This window comes from Elephantulus edwardii, unplaced genomic scaffold (assembly GCF_000299155.1).
Source record: "Elephantulus edwardii isolate Elephantulus edwardi_28Jun2011 unplaced genomic scaffold, EleEdw1.0 scaffold00233, whole genome shotgun sequence".
Lineage (NCBI taxonomy): Eukaryota > Metazoa > Chordata > Mammalia > Macroscelidea > Macroscelididae > Elephantulus > Elephantulus edwardii.
The window spans coordinates 1,950,069-1,975,194 of record NW_006399983.1 but is presented as its reverse complement, the minus strand read 5'-3'; the positions used below and the strand labels follow the sequence as shown (position 1 = coordinate 1,975,194).

The following is a 25,126-nucleotide window of genomic DNA, read 5'->3' as shown; positions in this document are numbered from 1 at the left end:
AAGCATTAGTTACAGTGTTGACCCCACCCTTAGACCAGAGCCTTGACCCACTTACTTCCCAGCTCCACCCTCCACCAGGATAACCCTTCTCATCTGCCAAGTCCCTTCAGAAAATATCTTCCATTGTCCAACCCATGATCTGACAGCTTATATCTTAAGCTTTCTTGGCTTCTGTGAGTCCAAAAACTTCGACTGCTGACATTTTCTTAGGGTCGCTAAAAGTCATCTACAACTCAAAGACACTTAACAGCACCAACAATAACAAGAACAAAATAAGAACTTTTCTAGACTCTAATTTGTACACCTGGATATTTAAAAACAAACGTGCTTTAAATAATTTTGGGATAGAAATATAAATAGAAAATGTTAATCTAATTACAATGAAAGGCTAAAATACTAGATATTAGCTTATGACTGGTCAAAGCAATAATGAAAGATATAGTTTAATCATAAGTAAATCCTAGTAAGGAAATAAAACAAGGATACACATAAAGTAAGGTCTCAATTCAAGATGCTAGAAACAGATCAACAAAATAAACCTAAGAGAAGTAAAAAGGAAATGAATAAAAATAAACAGAGAAAATAATAAATAAAAGTTATTCAGTAAAACTAAATTTAAAAGTCTAAAACAAAAGGATAAGACTTTGGAAAACATGGTTCTAAATAAAACAGTGTAAGAATGGAAAAAAGTTAAAAGACTGGGGAAATTTTTCTTTCTTCTTACTAAAAAAAGATTTCATAGACAAATGTTTATTTAAAAAATAAAATCTTGTTGGCCATCTAAATGTCTTTTATGGTGAAGTGTCTTCATATCCTGTGTCCATTTTTCAACTGGATTGTTTATCTTTATCTTGTGGTGCTCAAGTATTTTATAAATTCTAGATATAAGTCCCTTATCTGACATGTCATTACCAAATACTTTTTCCCCAGTATGTGGCTTCCCTTTTTACCCTGTTGGAGAAGGTTCTGGATGTGCATAGGGATTTGATTCTTAGAAGGTCCCATTCAGACAGCCAGCAAGCACATGAAAAAATATTCAAAACCCTAGCTCTAAGAGAGATGCAAATCAAAACAACTATGAGATATAATTTCATCCCAGTCAGAAGAGCAAAATTTAGCAGAGCAGCAAACAACAAATGCTGGCGAGGTTGTGGAGAGACTGGAACCCTTATTAATTGTTGGTGGGAGTGTAAATGGTGCAACCACTATGGAAGGCAGTATGGCGCTTTCTCAAAAAGTTGCAAATAGAAATACCATTTGACCCAACAATTCCTCTACCGGGAATATACCCTAAAGAAACCATAACTGTCACCAGGCAGATATATGCACACCCATGTTTATTGCGGCTTTATTCACAATAGCAAAGAGTTGGGGACAACCTAAGTGCCCATCAACAAACGAATGGATAGAGAAGCTGTGGTATATTCACACAATGGAATACTATGCTACGTTGAAAAACGAGGAACGTATGCAATATTATTCAAAATGGGTGACCCTGGAGGACATTATGCTGAGTCACATTATCTCAGTCACAAAAGGACAAATACTGCATAGTGCCACTGCTGTAGAACGGGACTGACATCAGGGTTGGGGTGAGACTGAGAAAAACTGGATAAATTATGTATACTGCATTGAAACAGATGGAGAGAACAGTTTAAAAACGATACATGATTTGGTATTATGGTTATGACAGGAGTACAGAATGAAGATTGCATAGTGGAGTGTACTTGGGGAGTGGGGAGGGGATTGTATACCAATGAAAGAATTTTTCTTTTACTTTTCAAAGAGAAAAATAAATTTGGGGGGAAGGGTGGGCAGGGAGAAAAATGCAACAATGAATGAATGGAAATCCAAAATCTCTGTAAACATTCACTAAAATTAATAAAATTTAAAAAACTTTACAAGAAAATATAAGCTATCACAATGGATGTAAAAACGCCTCCATACCTATGACAATTAAAGTTACACATTAACTTGGCTATTTGTAATTCTCTCATTTGGAAATTAGGATGAAGAAACAACTACTGTCTTAGAAAAAGTACAGCCAGAGTACTCCTTAGAAGCAAGGATGGAGAGGCTTCATCTTTTATACTTTGGATTTGTAGCTAGGCGAGGCTATACCTTGGAAAGGGACATCATGCTTGGAAAAAAAAGAGGGTTAGCAAAGGAGAAGACCCCCCAATGAGATGGATTGAGGTGGTGACTTCAGCAATGGATTCTATTGTGTTAGATATGAGGCAGGGTTCAAGTCATCTGTTCAAAGTTGCTATGAGTCGTACTTGACTCAATGGCACCTAGCAAAAACAACCTTCCCTTGATAAGGATCTCTGGTGGCCTAGTTGGTAAGGAGCAGTGTTGCTAACCCAAAAGCCTTCTCCAAAGTTCTAAAGAGTGAAAAGTGTCAGTTACAAGACTATGTTGAGCCTGATTTAAGCAGTAGTATTTCCACTTGCTTCCTATACATCTGAAAGTTGGGCAATGAATAAGGAGACAGAAGAAGAATTGATGCGTTTGAATTGTGGTGTTAGCAGAGTATTGAATATCTCACAGATTACCAAAAAGCATAAACAAGTCTCTGTTGGAGGAAGTGCAACCAGAATGTTCCTCAGAGACAAGGAAAATGAAACTTTGGGTCACGTAATTTGGACAGGTTGTTCTGGAGAAGCCAGTCCTTGGAAAAGACCTCTTTCTTGGAAATGTAGAGAAGACCCTCAACAAGATGGAATGGCACAGTGACTGTATCAATGGGCTCAGGTATATTAGCGATGACAAGGAGAGTACAAGACGGATGACAGGGCAAGGTTCAGATCGTTATCCATAGGGTCGCTACGAATCATAGTCAAAATGACAGCAACAAACACAAAAGATCTATCCTTCAAAAAAAAAACACAGGCCAAAGCAGAGTTCCATGGTTGAATTCTATTAAACTTTTATGGATATATCATTCAGGTTATAAACACATACCTTTTGGGGGGGGGGAACCTCAAACAAACAAGAAAAGCAATGCAATTCATTTTAAAGGAGGAGCAAGATTCTGACATCAAAGTAAAAAAGTCATAGCTCAGAAAGATGCAGGAATCCCTAATAAAAAGATTCATAAGATGAAAGCAGCAAGAAATTAAATTATATTGATAGGTTTTATTTCATAAATTCCAGTTTACTAAAGGTGAGGGGGAAACCCATTAACAAGTCAATATACTAAATTAACAGGTTAAAGAAAAAATAATATTCTCAGCAGATGTAGACAAAACACCAATAAAACCTAATGTGTTTTTAAAAGAATTCATAATTCTGGTGGCCTAGTGGTAAGAAGCGGTGCTGCAATACCAAAGGCTTGCAGCTCAAATCCACTAGCTGCTCCAAGAGATAAAGATGAGCAATCTCCCAGGTGATTTACTATCTCTGAAAACCTGCTTGAGGGTCAGCTCTAGGTCAGTTCCAACTGAACAGCACACCACATCACCACAAGATTCACTATATAAAGTGTACAACTCAGAAAATCTCATATAATCACAGGATTATGAACCTAATCATTACAACTAATTTCAGAACATTTTAATAAAAAACTATCCCTGTGCTAAAAGCAATTACTACCTTATCATTTTTAATAATGTTATTTAATTCTCTAAGGGTTTCCTCCCCCACATTTAATCAAAGAAACTGAGACAATATTGAATAGCATTATATGGCATACATCTATATTCCGTCCCTGAATTTCAATGGAATTTAAAAAATGGGCCAGATAAAAAGTATGATAAAGAGAAGTCACCAACCATCTGAAACAGCATGAACCTATTAAAGACACAACCATCTGTAACAGATATATTTCTCAGAAAATCTGAGTCATCAGTGCCTTCAACAAAATAGTGGTGTTTTGTTTTGTTTCTTTACTCTATAAAAAATCCAGCTTACAGATGTCAAGGCTACAGATTCTCTTTACCTTTCTCACAAATCCACAGAACCAGGACAAAACATCAAAGTTCTATTTGGGAGAGAGAATAAAAGAGGAAAGGAAAAGTTAGTACCAGTGGAATCAGCATATTTCATAAAATATTTATGGATGTCACATCTAAAAATTTATTTTTTTATATCATTAGTCAAAATGCTGTTACATGGTTCTCTTTGCTGAACAAGATTCTGGGTTTACATAGGAATATGTTTGCAACAAACTAAATTAGAGTTCTCTTAAAAGATTAACTTTTGGGGGAGCTCTGGTGGCCTAGTGGCAAGGAGCTGCAACTACAATCCCAGAGGTGAATGGTTCGAATCCACCAGATGCTCTGCCGGGTAAGGAGGGACAATCTCCTCCTCAACGAGTCAGATCTGATTTGACGGTACACGCACACAAAAATAATAAAATAAAATAAAATAAATTTTAAAAATAATTTAAAAAAAAGATTAACTTTTCTGCAACATGCCTGGAATAAACAGAAAGTAAAAACCGACAAACTATCTCATTTACTATAGGAACAAAAACTATAAAATGTTTTACAACATCCTTAATATTCTTTTATTCAGAAAATCTGACTGAATAACTTTAAAATGAATTATAAGAAAATATAAGTGGGCCAAATGGCAGCATCATTACAGATGGTGAAAAGACAGACTGTTAATAACTTCAGCTTATGTGGCTCCTCTATGCTATTCCATTGATCTATGTGTCTGTCATTGTACCAGTACTACACTGTCTTGACCACCATGGTAGTGTAGTAGGATTTGAAATCAGGGAGGGAGTGAGATGCCCCCTATCTTGTTTTTCTGTTTAAGGAGTGCCTTGATTTTTCAGGGTCTCTTTCCATTCTTGATGAAATTGGAAATCTCGTCAAAGAATGGAATTGGTATTTGTATTGGGATTCCACTGAGCATGTAGATTGCCTTTGGTAGAACTGTCATTTTCACAATATTGAGTCTTCCTGTCCATGAGCAAGGGATATTCTTCCACTTCTCCAGTTCTCTTTTTGTTTCTTGTAGTAATGTTTTGTAATTTTCTTTGAACAGATCCTTTGTGTTTCTAGTTAGATTTACCCCCACGTATTGAATCTTGTAATTAGCTATTGTGATGGGTATTGTTTTTCATAGTTTCAGTTCTGTATTCTCTTTGTCACTGTAGAGAAATCCAATTAATTTTTGTATGTTGATCTTGTCTCCTGCCACTTTACTGAATTGGTCAATAATGCCGAGTAGTTTTCTTGCTGAGTCTTTAGGGTTTTCTAAGTATACTATCATATCATCTACTTATACAGATAATTTTACCTCCTCTTTGCCAATTTGGATACCTCTTATTTCCTTCTCTTGTCTTACTGCTATTGCTAAAACTTCTAATACAATATTGAATAAGAGAGGTGATAGTGGGTATCCTTGCCTAGTTTCTATTCTCAAAAGCAATGCTTTCAATCTCTCTCCATTGAGAACATATTGGCTCTTAGTTTTGCATATACACTTTTTACTATGTTGAAGAAATTCCCCTCTAGTCTTATTTTGTTCAGTGTTTTAATCAGGAAAGGGTGTTGGATTTTGTCAAAGGCCTTTTCTGCATCAATTCATAGGATCACGTGGTTCTTGTTCTTTGCTTTGTTAATGTGATGATTTACACTGATCGTTTTCCTTAGTTTAACCATCCTTGCATACCTGTCATGAATCCCACTTGGTCATGGCAAATTATTTTTTTGATGTATTGTTGGATTCTATTGGCCAGGATTTTATTCAGGATTTTTGCATCTATGTTCATGAGAGATACTGGACTATAGTTTTCTATTTTGGTGGTACCTTTACCTGGCTTTGGTATCAAGGATATGTTTGCTTCATAGAATGAGTTTGGGAGAATTCCATCTTTTTCTATTTTCTGAAATAGCTTATGTAGAGTTGGTGACAGTTCTTCTCTGAATGTTTGACAAAATTCACTTGTAAAACCATCTGGTCCAGGGCTTTTTTGACTGGAAGCTGTTTTATTACCTTTTCAAGTTCTTATTTTGTAATGGGTCTGTTTAGGTGTTCAATTTTGGTTTGTGTCAGTTTAGGTAGGTTGTGAGTTTCTAAGTATTGTCCATTTCTTCTATGTTTTCATATTTGTTTTAGTTTTTCATAATATTCATTGTTAGCCTTTTAATTGTAGTTGGTTCTGTTGTGACATTTCCAGTTTCATCTCTTAATTGGATTATTTGTGTCTTTTCTTTCTTTTACTTTGTTAGTTTTGCAAGTGGTTTGTTGATCTTATTGTCCTTTTTGAAGAACCTACTCCTGGTTTGTTGATGGTTTCAATTCTTTTTCTATTTTATTTATTTTGGTCCTAATTTTTATAATTTCAGGGTTTTTAGAGGTGTCAGGTTTTCTGGCATTTTTTTTTTTTTTTTAGTTTTGTGTTTTCTTTTTTTTCAATTTCTTTGAAATCTTGGGTTAGAGAGTCAGTAGTCATTTCTTCCTGCCTTTTGATGTGTTTGTTTATTGCTATAAATTGACCTCTGATTATCGATTTGGCTGTTTCCCAGAGGTTTTTGTAAGTTGTGTTCATTGTCATTTGTTTCAAGAAACTTTTTTATTTCATTTTTCATTTCTTCTAGTACCCACTCATGTTCAAGCAAGTTGCTGTTCAGCTTCCAAATGTATGGGGTTTTTTTTCCTCCTTTAGCCTCTTTTTATTCATTTCTAATTTTGTAGCATTGTGGTCTGAGAAGGTGCTTAGCACTTTTTTGCTACTTTTTTTTAAGTTATTAATACTTGCCTTTTTACCTAAAATGTGATCTATTTCTGGAGACCATTCTATGTACATTAGAGAAGTAGGCATACTGCACTTTTTTGGAGGGAGCATTAGCTTATATATATCTATGAGATCAAGCTGGTTTATTGTGCTGTTTAATTCTTCAGCATCTTTGTTGAGTTTCTTTCTTGCAGTTCAATTTTTTTTTTCTTGAGAGTGGTGTATTGAAGTCTCCAACCACTATGGTGTTATTGTCTATTTCATTTTACATTTTTGTTTTATATACTTTATAGCTCTATCATTTGCTGCACAGATATTTATTATTTTACACCCTCTTGTTCTGTTGACCCTTAAAGCATTATGTAGTGACATTCCTTTTCTTTTGTGATTTTTTTACACTGAAATCTATTTCATCAGAAATTAATATTGCTACTCCTGCTTTTTTCTGTTGGCTATTTGCTTGTATTTTTCCCCCATCCTTTTACTTTAGTCTTTCTTTAGCCTCACTTTTCAGGTATGTCTCTTTTAGACAGCATATTGATAGATTTTGGGTTATTATTCAGTCTGCTACTCTTTTTCTCTTCAGTGGTACATTTAAACCATTCACATTCAGAGTGATTACTGAGAGGCAAGGTTTTATTGCTATCGTTTTTTAATTCTTTTTAGTGTTGTTGCTGGTAGTTTGGTCCATCCTGCTTTCTGTGGCATCTCTGTAAGAAGGACATCTCTCAATGTTTCTTGTAATGCTGGTCTTGTTTTAACAACTCCCTTAGGTTCTGCTTTTCTAAGAAGATCTTGATCTCTCCTTCATATTGGCTGCACAGTTTGCTGGGCAGAGAATTTTTGGTTGACAATTCTGTTCTTTGAGTGTTTGATACATGTCATTTCACTGTCTTCTTGCTAGCATGGTTTCTGCTGAGAAACTGGCACTTAATCTTATTTTCTCTCTCTTATAGGTTATTCTTATTTTCACCCTAGCTAATTTCAGAATTATCTCCTATCTATGGATCTGACAAATTTGACTATGATATGCCATGATGTTTTTCTCTTGGGTTCTTTTTCATTATGCCTGGAAAGTTTTCTTCTCTTAAGTCTTTCAGAACTTTTTCAGTGCCTTTACTTGTTTCTTCCTGTCCTGGGATTCCAATTATATGCATGTTATTCCTCTTGAAGGTGTCCCACATTATTCTTAGGTTTTCTTCTTTTTCCTTCCTTTTTGATTCTGCTTTTTGTGATAACAGATCAATGGTAATAATTCTATCTTCTATTTCACTGGCTGTGTGTTCCATCTCTTCAATTCTGTTTATGTGTCCCTCCAACATATTGATAGCATCTGAAACATTGGTCCTCTTATTTTTGATTGTGAAGGTTTTTTGTGTGTCCCCCCCTCCCCAAAGCCTCTAATGCCTCATTCATTTTATCTGCATTGTTTTGGATTTTCGAATTTTATTTTATTATTTTTTTGGGTGTGTACGGTCAAACTGGATCTGGCTGGTACAGGAAGAGATTATCCCTCCTTCTCCAGCAGAGCATATGGTAAATTCGAACCACTCACCTCTGAAATTGCAGTGCAGCTTCTTGCCACTAAGCCAACAGAGCTCGCTTGGATTTTTTTTTTAAGCCCCTCTTGGTTTTTGCTTGCAGTGTCCTATAATTCTTCAAGTTTGTCTTTCACTCATTGAAAACATTCAATAATTGTTGTTGTTGTTGTTGTTATGTGCCATAGAGTCATTTGCGACTCATAGTGACCCTATGTACAACAGCCCTAAACTGTGCTCTATCCTGTGCCAATCTCATTGCCTCTGACACACCCATCCCGAGTACCACAGTCACTGAATCAATCCACCTCATAGAGGGTCTTCCCCTCCTGCGCTGTCCCTCTACTCTACCCAGCATGATGTCCCTCTCTAAAGACCTGTCTCTCCTTACAACATGTCCAAAGTATGTCAGATGAAGCCCCAGAATCCTTGCCTCCAAGGAGCAGCCTGGTTTAATCCTCTCCAAGATGAATCTGTTTGTTTTCTTGGCAGTCCATGGTACATTCAATGCTTTTCTCCAGCACCAAAGCTCAAAGGCGTCAATTCTCCTTCTATCCTCCCTAGTCATTGTCCAACTCTCTGATGCATAACAAGTGATTGCAAAAACCATGGCCTGTATCAGGCGGACCTTAGTCTCCAGAGAGACACTGTTGCTCTTGAGTATTTTGGAGAGGTCCCTAACCGCAGACTTTCCCATCGCAATACGTTTTTTTATTTCCTGGCTACTGGTGCCAAGAGTGTTGACCGTGGAGCCGAGCAAACTGAAGCTGTGAACAATCTCAATCTCTTTGCCATCCATCCTGATGCTACCAATTGGTCCAGTGGTGAGAATTGCTGTCTTCTTGACATTGAGCCTCAGTCCATATTGTTGTTCTTTCAAATTCTATGTCATAAATTTCCATCAGACTTTCTGGCTTCAGGAAATCCATTGACACTATGTCACTTTCTGGGGGTTACATTTTATTTTGGGTTTGTGTAGGGCTGCTTCTTTCGTGGCATTGTTGTGGTAGAGTTTTTCATGCCTGCAGTACTAGCAGGCTCATGGTGTGAGATCACTGCTTCAGAGGCAGGTGAGGCAGGTATCCTCAAGAGAAGACTTGCTTCAGTTCAGGAGAGAAAAGGCCTGTGAACTAGCAGCCTCCTCTGTCTGACAACTGTAGCAGCTAGGCCAGTCTAAGACGCTCCAGTCTAAAGGCAGTTCACACTTTCGGATGGGAGAGGAAATGAAGTGGGTTCATTCATGATACTGATATCTCTTGTATAGTTCAGAGGGGTGGCAGCAGGTAATCCTTTAGGTATTGGGATTGGAGCCTCCCACCTGCCATGCTCCTAAGGTGGGTTCAGGACCACCTGGTGGTGCAGGTGGGACTTCTGGATGGTGGGCGGAGCTTCTGGTTGGTAGGGGCAGGACTTCCAGGCAGCAGTGCTAGGACTTCCAGGAAAAGGCTTGGGCAGGCTTCCTTCTAGACAGTGGGCAGGAGTGTCCGCATAGCCAGATAAGGTCCTTCAGGCGTGTTCAGGGGTCTGGGTGCCAGAACCGGGTGTTCCAGCCAGAGAGGGTGGGGCACAGACAGTCAGTGGATCCACAGTCTAGTGCTCCAGGCAAGAGACCAATACAGGACGCATCAAGAAGTTCTCAAGTCAGGTGCTTACTTAATTGACCAGATGCATGGAGACACACACACACACACACAGACAGCAAGACACACACATGTGGTGAGATGCACTACCATGGACTTCTAAGAGAACAACCAGATCTGTCCTGGAGAGGGTGAAACCAGGCTGCCCTTTTGAGGCAAGGATTTTGAAGCTCCATCTGACATACTTTGTGCATGGTGCCAGAAAGGACCAGTCCTTTAAAAAGGATATCATTCTTGGAAGGGTAGAGGGACAGAGCAAGAGAGGAAGACCCTGGATGAGATGACTGACTCTGTGACTGAGGTAATAGAGGTACATGTGTCAGAGATAATGAAATTGGCTCAGGATAGAGCAGGGTTCATAGCTGTTGTGAATTGGGTTGCTAAGAGTTAGTGTTGACTTGACAGCACATAACAACAATAACATGAAACTTATGAATTGAAAGACTGTTAAAGACATCAATTATCATCAAATTAACTTATTAGCCTATTATTCAATTTAATATAAATGATATCCCAATAGTATTTTTCATATAATCTGAAAAATTGATTCTAAAATTCCTAGAATGTAAGAACTGTCAAAACAAGTTTGAAAAATAAGTGAAAGAGAAAAAAATATTCTGTTCTACAAGATATGAAAACACATGTGCTACTGACATAAAAATATGGTACAAAATATAGAATCTACAAACATTCAAACTCATACATTTAGGATATGGTAAAGCTAGAATTTCATTCAGGAGAATGTTGGCCTATTAAATGAGTAGTTATGTAAAATTACCTGTCAATATAAGAATAATATAAAAATGAATACCTATATTATACTATTCATATTAAAAATATGCACAGGTAGATTATAAAGCTAAGCATTTTAAGAAAACCATTCTATTCAAAACACAGAATGTATTTATGACTCAAGATGTTGAGTTTTACACAAAAAGCAAAAATATAAAGAAAAAATGTATACTTTTGACTACATAAAAATGAAAAATTTCTAAAACCATGATGCCATAGCAGAGTTAATTTTTGGACTTTTTGTTACTTATCATCAAGTTGGAGTTTTAACTAACCCTTCAGTGCGTTCTGAGAGGCAGATTCAAACTGCGTACCTTTGATTAGATAAAACATTTTGCAACCTCTACCAAAATATTATTATAATCTAGAGCATATAAATTTCTACATAAGTATTTAAATAAAAATACACCAAAGATCAAGGATTGACATCAAGATTGGAGAAAGACTCATCAACAATCCAACAATCTGTGTTATGCAAATGACACAACCTTGCTTGCCCAAACTGAAGAGGACCTGAAGAGTTTGCTGTAGAAAGTCAAGGACTTAAGTTTTCAATATGGATTGAAGCTCAAAATGAAGAAAACAAAGATTCTCACCCCTAAGCCAACTGGCAGCACCATTGTAGATGGAGAAAAGACTGAGATTGTTAACAATTTTGCTTGCTCAGGTCCACAATCAACACTCTTGGCATCAGCAGTCAGGAAATAAAAAGACGAATTTCATCAGAAAAATCTGCTGTCAGGGAACTCTCCAGAGTGCTAAAGAGTAACAATGCCAGTCCAGAGACTAAGGTGTGCATGATTCAGGCAATTACCTGCTACACGTGAGAGCACTGCACAATGACTAAGGATGACAGAAGAACTGATGCCTTTGAGTTGTGGTGCTGGAGAAGAGTATTGAACACAGCATGAACTGCCAGGAGAACAAACAGGTCTATCCTGGAGTGGAACAAAGTCATGCTGTCAAGGGTGGAAGGATAGCGCAGGAGAGGAAGACTCTGGATGGTATGAATTGACACCGTAACGGTTAATGGCTGCAGCTGTGTCAGAGGCAGTAAGATAAGTTCAGGATCAGGCAGGATTCAGAGGTACCTCTACTCAGCGGTCACTACGAGTCACAGGTGAATTGACTGCACATAACAACACTGTGCCTCATGTATAAAGTAAACTTTGCTATGTTGTGTTGCTGTTAATTGCCATCAAGTTGAGCATTATTCATAGTGACCCTATGAGCAAAAGGCCTGAAGCCATCCTATAATTATAATGATTTATCAAAGTTCATAGAATTTCTAGAGGCATGTGTATTTATAATAAAAAGCCTGGGCTATATGGGCTATATATGGGGCTCCACACTAACCATGATTCCAGGCATCCACTTGAATGTTTCCCACAGACAAAGGGAGTCTACCATACCATAAATGACAGAAGAATCAATGCCCTTAAATTTTCATATTGAAGAAGAGTTCTTAATATCCCATGAGCTTTCAAAAGCACAAATAAGTTTGTTTTGGAGGAAGTACAATCAGGGTGCTCCTTAAGAGCAAAGAATGGTGAAACTCCATGTTACATATTTTGAGCATACTGTCAGGAGGGAAAAATCTTGGGATTTTTAGTCCTTGGGAAAAAAAAATCTCATGTTCAGAAAGATGTAGAGCCAAAGAAAGACAAGAAGATCCTCAACAAGATGAACTGACAGAGTGACTGTAACAATGGGCTCGAGCATGGCAGTGCTCATAAGGATAGCATAGGTTGTACCAAGGCTCAGACATGTTTCTAGGATCACTATGAGTTGTAATCAATGGCACCTAACAATGAAAAGCTGAACATTAGAAACTTCTATTTATGCACCAACATGAAAAACACTCCAAGGGTACAGAAATTTAAAAAGCAAGTTGGTAAATACGTAAATTATATATGTTGCTGTTGTTAACTGCTGCCAAGTCAAGCATGACTCAGAGTGACCCTACAAACAAAAGGCGTGAAGCCCTTCTGCAACCACTGCCATTTATCAAAGTTCATAGTTTCCAGAGGTATGCTGTTTAGGAAGTGGATGGCATTCCTACATCCAAACCTGTGTTAAACTGGGAGCTCCACCAAACACTGTCCACCATGGATAACTGTTATCATATTTGACACCCCGATGACATAAGGTGCAGCATCACAGCAATCTAGATTACCTCAGTACAGCATATTGACAGAAGAGTGCTGTACCACTTAGAAAAATGTTCCTCCAAAATATGGTAACAACTGATTTTTAAATACAAAGGACCTTTCTGAAGTCTTACATGAGGCTTAAATTCAAAACAAGCAAGCACATCATATATACATCATCTATAAACCCAAATCCATTGATGTGGAGCCTATTTACTTATAGTGTCCCTACACTGGGTTAATGAGGTTGTAAAATTTAATGGAAGGAAACTGTCCTTTCTCCCCAAGAGTTACTGGTGGGTTTGAACAGCCATAAACACTCAGCTTTTTGGATAGCACAATGTGAGGTCACAAAGTCTCAACAGGATGGATGGGCATTGTGACTACAAATGAGTTTGAGCTTGGAAGAGACAGTAAGGAGGCACAGGGTAGGGGGAGGAAGGTTAAGATCTGTTGTTTGTAAGGTCTCTCTGAGTTGGAGTTAAGTTGATAACACCTAACATACTATCAATATGGAGCTCTGATGGCCTAGTGGTAACGAGTTGCACAAGCAACCCAAATGTTTGTGTTTCAAATCCACCAGCTGCTCCACAGTAGAAAGATAGGCAATCACCTCCTATATGATTTACTGCCTCTGAAAACCCACTGGAGGGTCAGCTATGAGTCAGTTCTGACTCAGTGGTACATAACAACAACAACAAAAACAACATCGTAGTATATTTTAAACATCTGTAATACATATTTTCTATAGATCAATCTTACTGTTCATAACAATATATAAATGTGAACACACACACACACACACACACACACACACACACACTTGAAAGGAAAAAAGAGATTATACTTACACCAATGGTTTGCGTTTAGAAAAACAGCAAGTGCTTTATTATGTATATTCATAAAAAAGGACTTTTAGCCTAATCTATAAAGCTCTAAGGAACTTTGGTGGCTTGGTGCCTTGGGTGTTGTGCTAATTAAAAGGTCACCAGTTTGAATCAACTAATTGTACCATTAAAGAAAGATGACTCTGCCGGGAAAGGAGGGACAATCTCCTCCTGTACCAGTCAGATCTGATTTGACGATACACTCCCACAAAAATTAAAAAAAAAAAAGAAAGATGAGCACACCCCCTTCTGTAAGCTTAATCTTGGAAACCCAATGGAGGGTTCTTGTGTGTTGGAATCGACTTGACAGGCAGTGTGTATAAACATTAACTATTCATGTTAATAAAATATACAATGTTAACAACTGCATGTGCTTATCAAAACTCACAAAACTCGGATTGCTCTATATTCTTTCTATGATGGCCATTATAAGAAATGATGTATGTATAAAAGCACATAAGATTGTACAACTGGAAAAAAAAGCTAAATTGTATTGTATGTAAAGTTTAAAATATTTTTAAAACCCATATTCTCTTAAAAGGATTAATTTTGATTGTGTAAATTATACTTTCTTTGTAAACTAAAATACTTGCTATTTTAAAGGATGACAGAAGAAATGATGCCTTTGAACTGTGGTATTGGAAAGAAGAATACTGAATTTCCCATGGACTGCCAAAAGAATGAACAGATATGTCTTGGAACCAGAGTGTTCCTTAGAGGCAAAGATGATAATGCTTCATGCCACATACTTCAGGCTTGTCGCTAGCAGAGGCTATTCCTTAGAGAGGAACATCATGCTTGGAAAGGTGCAGGGTTGGCGAAAGAGAAAAACCCCTCAACCCAGTGGATTCACACAGGGGACTTAAACAATGGGCTCGAGTTGTCAGACACTGAGGACAGCACAGAGTAAGTCAGGGTTCAGATCTGTTATTCATAGGGTCATAATGAGTCATATTCAACAGCACCTAATAACAACAACAACAACAGTATGTTGTTGTGTACCGTCAAGTTGGAACCAACCCATAGCTGACTCTCCATTGGCTTTTCAGAAGCGAGAAATCACATGGAAGAAGAGACTGCCCTTCCTTCTGCTGTGTAGGAGCTGATGGATTTGAACTGTGTGCCTGTGAGATTGCAGGGCAGCTTTTTATCACTTGATCACCTGAGCTCCCTTTAAAGTAGGAAGTATTTTTATTTACAAAGAAGGAAGGACTAGAACATAAGGACAAAGGACAAAGAACAAAGAACACAAGGATAAAGAACAAAGGTTTAAATTATATGAATAGTAGGAAAAATTAACTATGATGTATGTGACTAAATAATATTTCTACAAAGCAGATTATTAGCATGTGTATTCAGTATATTATGGTCCCACTTATATTCTTTGGATATTGAGATTACAGATATTTCTCTTTGCTTAACTGTATTTTTTTTTCTTTTTATACAATGGATACCTATTATTTTATAATAAAAGAACCTTTGTTTCCAATGTTGGACACTGGCCATGTAGTAGAGACATGGTGTAGATTGTGTTCTCATAAAGGTTGAACTGCCCAAGCTCAGGCTCCATGGACGAGCCGTGGCAGTGCCCCAAGGGGGTTCCAGCAGCAACAGAACAGGAACATGGTGTGGGCCCATGATGGCAGTGAGTCGCTGAGTATCTGATCCACAGGCATGCCTCAAAGAGTTTGCCAAATCGAATATAGCTCTTATTAACGTACTCTGAGGCCCCACCAGGCACTGTCAAAGATTACCTTCCCAGCATACTAGAAAGCATTCCCTGCCGGCAGATTGACCCCTGTCAAATTATTTATAGGAGATTGGTTCACATACTCAAAATGATATGAATACTTCTAATTATATCCAAACATGCCAAATGTCAGTACAAATTATGCTGAGGGTTCATGTTGCCAAATGTCTTGCCCTAACAAAGAGGAGGTAGCTGCAGCATCAGCACATTAGTTCCTATATAAGCACCATGGGCTCTTGTGCCTTATCTCCACCACGAACCTGAAGGTGAGTGAAGAAGGCCTCAAAGCTTGGGAGACTCGGGGTAGAAGGAAGTGCCCCCAACCCATCTCTCAGAACATGAAACTCTTCCTTCCAGTTCTGACTTTGATTTTCACAAAGCCAAGATTTAAGTTAGAAAGATTTTAATTCTGTAATTCTATTATCATTCGAATCTTAGAGCTTCATTAATAAGAAACCTCTTGTTTTACAGGTTGGACACTTCTGAATCTGGAATTTCATCTGCAACTCCAGAGGCAAGACTGGGCTTTGTTAATTTATTGATGACAGAGCAAATTTAGCGTAATCAAATTGGGAACAAGTCTTATTCATAAACCTTTTCCATGTTTTTATAATTATGTGGATAGACAGTGTTTCTGAATGACTGCTTATAAATGCTGGGAAATCTTTCTTTCAAACTGTTTTATTCTCAGAGACTACCTCACTGGACTTTGAGGATTAAACTACTTGTTGGGAGGGAATTAATTTTGACAGTGCATTCTCAGCTGTGCATACAGAACTGTCCAGGGACAAGAGCCTAGTCCAGATGAACTTCCCTCTAACTGAAAACATGTACTACTAAGATATCTTACAGATTTTAAAAAATATTAATATTAAATATTTTTAAATTTTAAATATATATTATCTAAAAATGTAAATACAAAAACACATCGTTAAGACCATAATATTTTAGGTAGTTTTTTATTTACTGTTACTTGTTAGATTTACTATTGTTTTAAAAGTCATGTTATACAAACAACATGCCTAATTTGTGTTGAGATCTTGATCTTTCCTCAAGAAACATCCTACTTGAACATAAAGGAGAAACTCAGTCAATCTAACTGGTTAATATTGTAGGTGCACATCTACCAATCAGATGACAATGGTTTACACTCCTGTGATAAGCTCCTGATTTTTTTTCTCTTCTTTTTTCTGATTGGAAAGAAAAGCAGCTCTGGAATTATGTGGCAAGATAGGTTTGTAGCATTAGTTACAGTTTTCTATAGTTAGATCAACTGACGGTTGCAATGTTTCATGAATTCAAAAGGACAGAGTCAAAAGGGATTTTAGAATTAAGGCAATCCTAAATCACTTGGCAGTAAGTCAAATGAGAAACAATCAAGATGGCTAAAAAGTTAATGTCATTCCTTTTAGGACACACTGAGAGAGAGAACATCAAACATCAATATAAAAGAGATGTTAAAAATAATTTTAAATTAGTTGCTTTAAAAGACCAAATGGTCATTTGGAAGGACAAGATATTTTTGGTATCTTAGAAAGTCTCAACATTCAATTTTAAGAGACAGACTTTGCTTCCCAACATAGGATTGTCCTGGTATATGGCAGATGCAAACATTATGCAGAAGGAGTGGGGATTAAATAATGGCAGTTGTTAGAAACCAATCTAACAACATTTTTAGCTACAGATAGTGTTACATTTTAGAAATGAAAAGCACTCAAAGATTTCATTCTGATTCAATTGCAGGCATTATAGGCCTGAAGAAAAAGATATGATATGCATGAGGGAACTTGGCAAGTTCTAAAAGTGAAGTCAGATTATAGTGTCATTCCAAATGAGATTCTTCAGACTGCCTTAGAGCACCGAAGAAAGAAAGATTGAAGAATAGTTCTACCCCAGGCTAAGGGTGCCCCTTATTTCTTTCGTTGCACACTATCTCACATATATGACTTCTAATTTCTGTTTCTCCCTCTGCCTCCTCTTTCCCCCAAGGCTGAATCCTCTGCTAAATAAATCTCAGCCATGAGCTCATCAGATGCTGAGATGGCCGTTTTTGGCGAAGCTGCTCCTTACCTTCGAAAATCAGAAAAGGAGCGAATTGAGGCACAAAACAAGCCTTTTGATGCAAAAACATCTGTCTTTGTTGCGGAGCCTAAAGAATCCTACGTGAAGAGTGTCATCCAAAGCAAGGAAGGAGGGAAAATAATTGTTAAGACTGAAGGTGGAGCAGTAAGTACAAACAGACAAGACTCCCGTTTAACTTCTCCACCTTCTCAATTCAAGAACAAATTCTTATTTCTTGTAAATATCTTAAGTCTATTGCCCATGCAAACCTCTCTCTGATCAATTGACAGACATCACATTTGAAAGGCAGAAACATTCTCAGCCTACTAATCATAACATTTAAGAAAAGAAATTCCCTTATTTCTCACTTTCAACCTCCTAGAGGACTTGACCCAGCAGTATCCCTCTTCCAAATTTCTCTTTAATCTTCCACTTCCCAGTCTGATTGCCAAAATTTCAGAGACTATGTTCTCCTATTAGAAGTACTTTTGAGTTTTGTACTTAGTTAAATGTTTCCTCCAAACATCTCAAGTTTTTTGTAAGTCATAAGTTGTTGTTATGTAAAGTTGGAACAGACCCACAGTTGGCCCTCTAGTGGGTTTCCATAGGCAGTAAACCACAGAGGAGGAGACGGTTCATCTTGCTCCCGCAGAACAGCTGTTGGATTCGAACCATGTACCTTAGTGTTGGCAGTGTAATACCTGACCACTAGAAAAAAATAACAATTTCAATCTATTAAAGCAAAAGATACAAAATTATTCATAAATTTGAGATGAAGAAGGAAGGGGAAAATTAATAATATAGCTTGTTGTTGACTGCCTTCAAGTAGAGTACAACTCATAGCAACTCTATGAACAAAAGGCCTGAAGCCCCTCTACAACTACTGACATTTATCAAAGTTCATAGTTTCTAGAGGCAGGTTATTTAGGAAGTGGATGCCACTCCTGCTTCCAACATATAGCTTATCATATGATATAGAATAATATAGCTTATCATATGATATAGATTTTCTTAGCACAAAACTCTGAAATTAGTATGTGTTCATGCCTTTGTTTAAATGACACACAACAATCTGATAGAAGGAATCTAATCATAGTCTTATAACCAAAAGAAGACAAACATAAACCCTAATTCTAACCATGAATACAATCTGTAATCTTTACTTGCCAGACTCTAACTGTCAAGGAAGACCAAGTCTTCCCCATGAACCCTCCCAAATACGACAAGATCGAGGACATGGCCATGATGACCCACCTGCACGAGCCTGGGGTGCTGTACAACCTCAAAGAGCGTTACGCAGCCTGGATGATCTATGTGAGTGCCCCTAAAAGCTCTTCTATTCCGTTTATCCCCAAATTAAAACAAAGTTCAATGATGAATTTCTGATTTCCACAGACCTACTCGGGCCTCTTCTGTGTCACCGTCAATCCGTACAAGTGGCTGCCGGTGTACAACCCAGAGGTGGTGGCTGCCTACCGAGGCAAAAAGCGCCAGGAGGCCCCACCCCACATCTTCTCCATCTCTGACAATGCCTATCAGTTCATGCTGACTGGTGAGTGGCTGACGCATCTCTTTGGAGAAATGTATAACTAGAGTCTGTATGTACATTTCATCAGGGCCTTGGTTCTAGTTAACACAGTCCTATCATATGGGGCTTCACTGTTTCCGAAGAACTTTCAGAGCTCTGATGTCATCTCTTCTTTCCAACAGTCTTCATTTTGCCAAGATGAGCCAAGAAAACACTTTGAGTTCACTGATCTGCCCAGTTAACAGGGATAGTCTTGTTAAAACAGTAACAGACTTCAATTAAGTTCTTCTTTTCCATTATTTTTACTTTCCAATGTAGATAGTGGGAAAGGCATTCAAATAGATTTTTTTAAAGGATATCCATATATGAACGAATGAAAACCCAACTTTCTGTAAACTTTCGTTAAACTCACAATAAAAAACAAATATACAAACAAAAATATCAACATAAATAGGAATCAAGGAAAATAGTTAGCAAACATAACTAGAAAACATGAATCCTTACCCCTTTATGTTTAAAGGACATTGTTAATAATATCTTTGGGGGAAGAAGCAAGAACAAACTCTGATTTTCTTCCTGAAGGTTTTGAAGCATTTTCCTATAGAATAAAAAAGTTTTCAAAAATAAATTTTCATTGATTTTCTTTCAATCATATGCCCTGTAACATCAATTATAATTGATCCATGCCTTTTAATCAAAACATCAGCTCAAATTCTCACTGTACCTTGCCTAGTCTTTCACCCTACACATCTGTCCTCTACTCTGTTGCCCTAGTATTTTCCCTTCCCGTTCATAATGCCCTCCCCTCTTCCCTCTGAACAATTCTACATATCCTATTCCAAGTTATTAATTACAATATCCATATAGTTCATTCATCCATTCCTTCCAGGTTATTCCTCCTTTCCTGATCCTTTAGAGTTCACTGTACAGTCTATTTCTGCTCTTCCTGTCATTTCCCCACCACCAGACCGCCTATTTTTCACAGCACCAGTCTTAAACAGTATTCTTTGAGAGGGAGTTATTTCGCTCAGCATAACGTCCTCTAGAGTCACCCATGCTGTGTAGCATTTCACAAGTTCTTCACTGGTTTATTTTTTTTTTAAGTGCACATATATTTTATTTGTATCAAAGCTTATTATTTATGCTATAGCAAAGCATAAGTGAACAGTTTTTGATATGTACCTTAGTTCTCAAATAGAACACGAAAGATTTTTATCTCATCAATTGTATTGGTTTGAAAAATATTCTAAATTCCTGAGTTTCTTTTTGTTCCATAAGGTTCTGGGAACTGAGTGAGGGCTTCTGTTTGTTTACTTGCTTCTTAATTATCTTTAAAAGGGAGAGGGAAAGGAAGTGATAAAATAATAATTCCAGCCAGCAGTTCTACATGGATTTCAACCAGTAACTGTGCCTTGGCTAGCCAACAGAAGCTGGCTACCGCCCAGAAATTCTCTAAAAGTTGACTTATTTCCAAGGGTTTGCCAGTTGCATTTAGACTACGATGCACGCGCACGCTTGTACAGGCAAACACACCACATCACATGCGCATACACACCCCCTCTAACTAAGATTCCCATTCCCCAGGCTGTGGACGTGCTCTAAATGCAAACATACTACAGCTCACAAGCATTCATTTTATATAAGATAGTGTAACTTGACTGGCTTGGTAATTTTATTTTTTGCATTGTCAAAGGAGATCACAACTTTTTAAAAATTAATGTTATTACAAGGTAAAACACGATCGTACATAATTTTGTTTGTACTATTAAAAAAGTCTATATAAGATAAAAAAACACAACCCAACTTGGTACCTACTTCTCTGAATTCTCTATAACCTAATTAAAATTCAGAGTGCATATACTTACCTGAATAGAATTTTAGAATTTTCTAAAATCTGCATCATCTTTCGGTATAGAAGGGAGCACTGGTGGTGTAGTCCATGGGAACTATGCTGCTGGGCCTCTCGTAGCATGAATCCACCAGATGCTCTGAGAGAGGAAAACAAGCAATCTCTTCCCCCTGTCCCGCCCTGTGGTTTACAGCCTCAGGAACCCATTGCAGCGTCCGTCGGCTATGAGCTGATTCCCCTCAATGGCACTGAGTGAGCAAGTGATCAGTAGAACATAAAGATTTACCGAATCAGCAAAACAGTGTAGGTGCCAACATGCCAATCATGTAACTAGTAACAACATGTGTTTTATGTTCATTAGAAATGTATGTAAGAAAAACTGTACCTAAAAGTAAAAAGGAACCTGAACACTTGCAGTTCCAGGTCCCTTCCTTAATATCATTTATTGATACAAGAGTTGGGAGGAAGCTTCATGGAAACAAGAAAATATTAAAGAGAGAACCAGGAAGACAAATAGGAAAATACAGACACTGGGTGTTAAAAGACTTGCAGATCTTTAACAAGCTACTTACAACCTCTGAAAACCCCCTGAGGGTCAGCTTTGAGTGGATTCTGACTTTATGGTATATAACAACAACATTTAACTAATATTAGAACAGTCAGTTACTCCTCTCTGGGTCTCAGTTTCTTTATCTTGTAAATCAAAGAATTGACATAAGCATTTCCAAGTTACTTTTTACAATTCTTACTGAGTATTTAAATATGACAGCACAGGCTAAGAATTTTGCTTAAAATAATCCACTGAAATTGGTGGGAAATAGAGATAAAATGGTTCACATGCTAATAACTGTTTTGCTGCATGATGGTATATGGGAGCTCACTCTATCATGATAATGCTATTCATGAATGTTTGAAATCTTCCATTATGAAAACTTTAAAAAAACCAACACCGGTTGGCTCAGCCAACCACCGGTGTTGGTGTCTGCTATGTGGGGCGGTCTCAACCAATATTCGGTGTCTTCAACTCCCACCTGACATTTATTTAACAGGATATTCTCCATCCCCACCCCCTCACCCCAATTCCACCACGCCCATGACTAGTTCCTAGAGTCTCAGATTTTTACTACTGTTAAAGCTAGTGTTGCTTTCCCATCCATTTGTTTTGATCTGAGTTGGTGGTCTTTCCTAGCCTGTTGCCTCAGTATCTGCAGCCTGGAGAACAAGGACAGGAAATACAAAGAACCAGATTTCTGCTGCACGGGTCTGAGCAGGAGTCTGAGCTGGTTGGAGCAGCTCGAGACACAGAGTCTTATGGTGTAGTTTCTGGGCCTCCTCCTGCCTCTCCCCTCTTGATTTAGCTAGTATTTGCCCCTCCTATTGAGACTTTGTACAACCTACTCCCCAGCTGTAATAAAATGGGTTTCATTCTAAAAAAAAAAATGCACCAAAACAACAACAACAACAACAAAAAAACACAACAAAAACCTTCAATAGTTCTTTGCATCTCATTTTCACGAATTTTATTTCAAGAGTCAACTGGGTGTTTTGGAGGCTAAACATAAAACCTAAATCATGGGTGTTTGTTATAAACCATCAACCCATAGCTGACCCTCTAGTTGGTTTTCTGAGGCAGTAAATCCCACAGGAGGAGGTTGTTCACTTTTCTCCTGTGGAGCAGCTGATGGATTCAAACCAAGTGTCTTTGGTTTGGCAGTCCAACTCCTTATTCACTAAACCACTGTTGTTGATTGCCGTCAAGTCATGCCCGACTCATAGAGACTCTATGAACAAAAGACCTGAGGCCTTTCTATAACTATTGTTTCTCCAAATTCATAGAGCTTCCACAGGCATGTAGTTTAGGAAGTGGATGCAACTCCTGCTTCCAAACTTGCCTTAAAACTGGGAGCTCCACCAAATACTGCCCATTATGGGCAGCTATTATGGCATTTGAGACCCCAATGGTACAAAGTACAGCATCACAGCAAACCCAGATTACCTCAGCACAGCAAACTGACTCTAGAGCTCTCTAAATCATGGGCAGCATTATTAAAATGTTAAAAAGAGCACACTGTATTTTATCTGAATTGATAAATAATTTTCATACTGAGTGTGTGTCATTTCTCAATTTCTCTTTCACAGACCGTGAGAATCAGTCCATCCTCATCACGTATGTAATTGCATTTTACTCCCTGGCTTGTTGTGGTTGCTCCTGATGTTGACAGCGTGGGTTGCAGGTCTGATCTCTGGTTTCTCTGACAGTGGAGAATCCGGGGCAGGAAAGACTGTGAACACAAAGCGTGTCATCCAGTACTTTGCAACAATTGCAGTGACTGGAGAGAAGAAAAAAGATGAACCTGGCAAAATGCAGGTGGGTCTGACAACCCCATTAGAATCCAGCTTCTGAGAGTTCACAGGCAGTGTGAAGTCCCAGATTCAAGGACTACCTTTTTTATTTTGCAGGGGACTCTGGAAGATCAAATCATCAGTGCCAACCCTCTACTGGAGGCCTTTGGCAATGCCAAGACCGTGCGGAATGACAATTCCTCACGCTTTGTAAGTCTCCTGCTCGTGGAGGGGACTTCTCCATCCTGAAGCACCAGAGAATCCATGAAATAGTTGAATTACTATTTCAACTGCAGACCTCCTGTGTTTTTAATTGTATTATACATACACACTAAATAATCTTTCTCTCTCTTTTTTTAAAAAATCTTTTTCTCATTAAGGGTAAATTCATAAGAATCCACTTTGGTACTACAGGGAAGCTGGCTTCTGCTGATATTGAAACATGTGAGTAGCAGACCAGGGAACATCAAAACAGAGAAACAGGAAAACTAATATCAGGAATATTTTGCAAGACTGGTGAAACACAGGCCTGCTGCCAGTGCTCCCAACAAAGTAATGCCAGACTGATCCACTACGATGACCTAATTTCAGACTGATAGTACAACTGCATGTTCTAGAGCAACCCCTGACTCAGAAGAAGTGATGGTTCCGATCTCCAAGACCAGCACAGGGGTGATTTACAGATCCATTACCATGAGTCATCTATGACTTCAGAAATTACCTCTGTGACTGGCTCTTGATTTGAGCCTTGGTAGAAGATACCAGGGAAGCCTGTCAATCACAGAGTTTAAAGTAAATCAAGTTGTTAGATGTCATCTCTTATTCAGAGTAAACTCTGCATTAGAGTGAAGCCTTGCTCGATCCTAGAATGTTAGAGATTCATTCTAATTAGAGATCCTGGCTTCCTAGTGGCCAGAAGCTGCGCTGCAATTCCAAAGGCATGTAGATGCCATCAGGTGCTCACTGAGAGAAGGATGGGCAATCTCCTCCCATATGATTAACTGCCTCTGAAAACCCACCAGAAGGTCAGCTATAGGTCGGTTCTGGCTCTGTGGTACACAACAACACAGAAAAAGTTAATTTGCCCTAGAGCAAGTAGGCTTTAATCTCTGCTCACAGATAGTAAGAACCAAGGACAATCGCCATATTTATCTGCAATGCTAACAGGTAGCACCAAGGTGATCCCTCATTAAGATGAAATCTCAGTGGCACTAAATGTAATACACTCCATTTCAGCCAAACACATTGTGGTTAATTTGCTCTCTAAGTAGCATTGATATTTTTGCTCATTTTGGGCCATCTTTCTTTTCAGATCTTCTAGAAAAGTCTAGAGTTACTTTCCAGTTAAAGGCAGAAAGAAGTTATCATATTTTTTATCAGATAACTTCCAATAAGAAGCCAGATCTGATTGGTAAGAGCAAACCTAAATTCACAGATGGAAATCAGTATTTTTAGAAACAACTCTCGTTTAAGATATACCTTCTGAATTTGCGTACCCAGAAATGCTCCTGATCACCACCAACCCGTATGACTACGCCTTCGTCAGTCAGGGAGAGATCACTGTCCCCAGCATCGATGACCAAGAAGAACTGATGGCCACCGATGTAAGTCACATACATGTGCTGATTTTTTTTTTTCATTTTAAATCGATTTTCATGAAAGTTTAAAGAGACTTTGAATTTCTATTCATTCATTGTTGCACTTTTCTCCCTGCCCACCCCTCCCCCCAAATTGCTTTTCTCTTTGAAAAACAAAAGAAAAAAAATTCTTTCATTGTTATTCAATCCCTTCCCCCCAAGTCCACCCCACTGTGCAGCTTTCATTCGGAACTCCTGTCATGACAATAATATTTAATCATATAACCACATTATATCTAAGAATGTCAATAGTGACC

The 25,126-nt window shown here is 38.0% G+C and overlaps 1 protein-coding gene across 1 annotated transcript in view; it reads left to right on the top strand.

Moving 5' to 3' along the window:
• MYH8 (myosin, heavy chain 8, skeletal muscle, perinatal) overlaps window positions 1–25,126 on the top strand; it is a 108,185-nt gene that overhangs the window by 52,966 nt on the left and 30,093 nt on the right. The window contains exons 24-32 of the mRNA XM_006898578.1: window positions 17,469–17,677; window positions 18,683–18,826; window positions 18,908–19,064; window positions 23,029–23,056; window positions 23,149–23,257; window positions 23,350–23,442; window positions 23,613–23,676; window positions 24,545–24,643; window positions 24,733–24,836. Of these exons, the coding sequence (XP_006898640.1) occupies window positions 17,469–17,677; window positions 18,683–18,826; window positions 18,908–19,064; window positions 23,029–23,056; window positions 23,149–23,257; window positions 23,350–23,442; window positions 23,613–23,676; window positions 24,545–24,643; window positions 24,733–24,836 (1,007 nt within the window). The remainder of the gene's footprint in view (window positions 1–17,468; window positions 17,678–18,682; window positions 18,827–18,907; window positions 19,065–23,028; window positions 23,057–23,148; window positions 23,258–23,349; window positions 23,443–23,612; window positions 23,677–24,544; window positions 24,644–24,732; window positions 24,837–25,126) is intronic.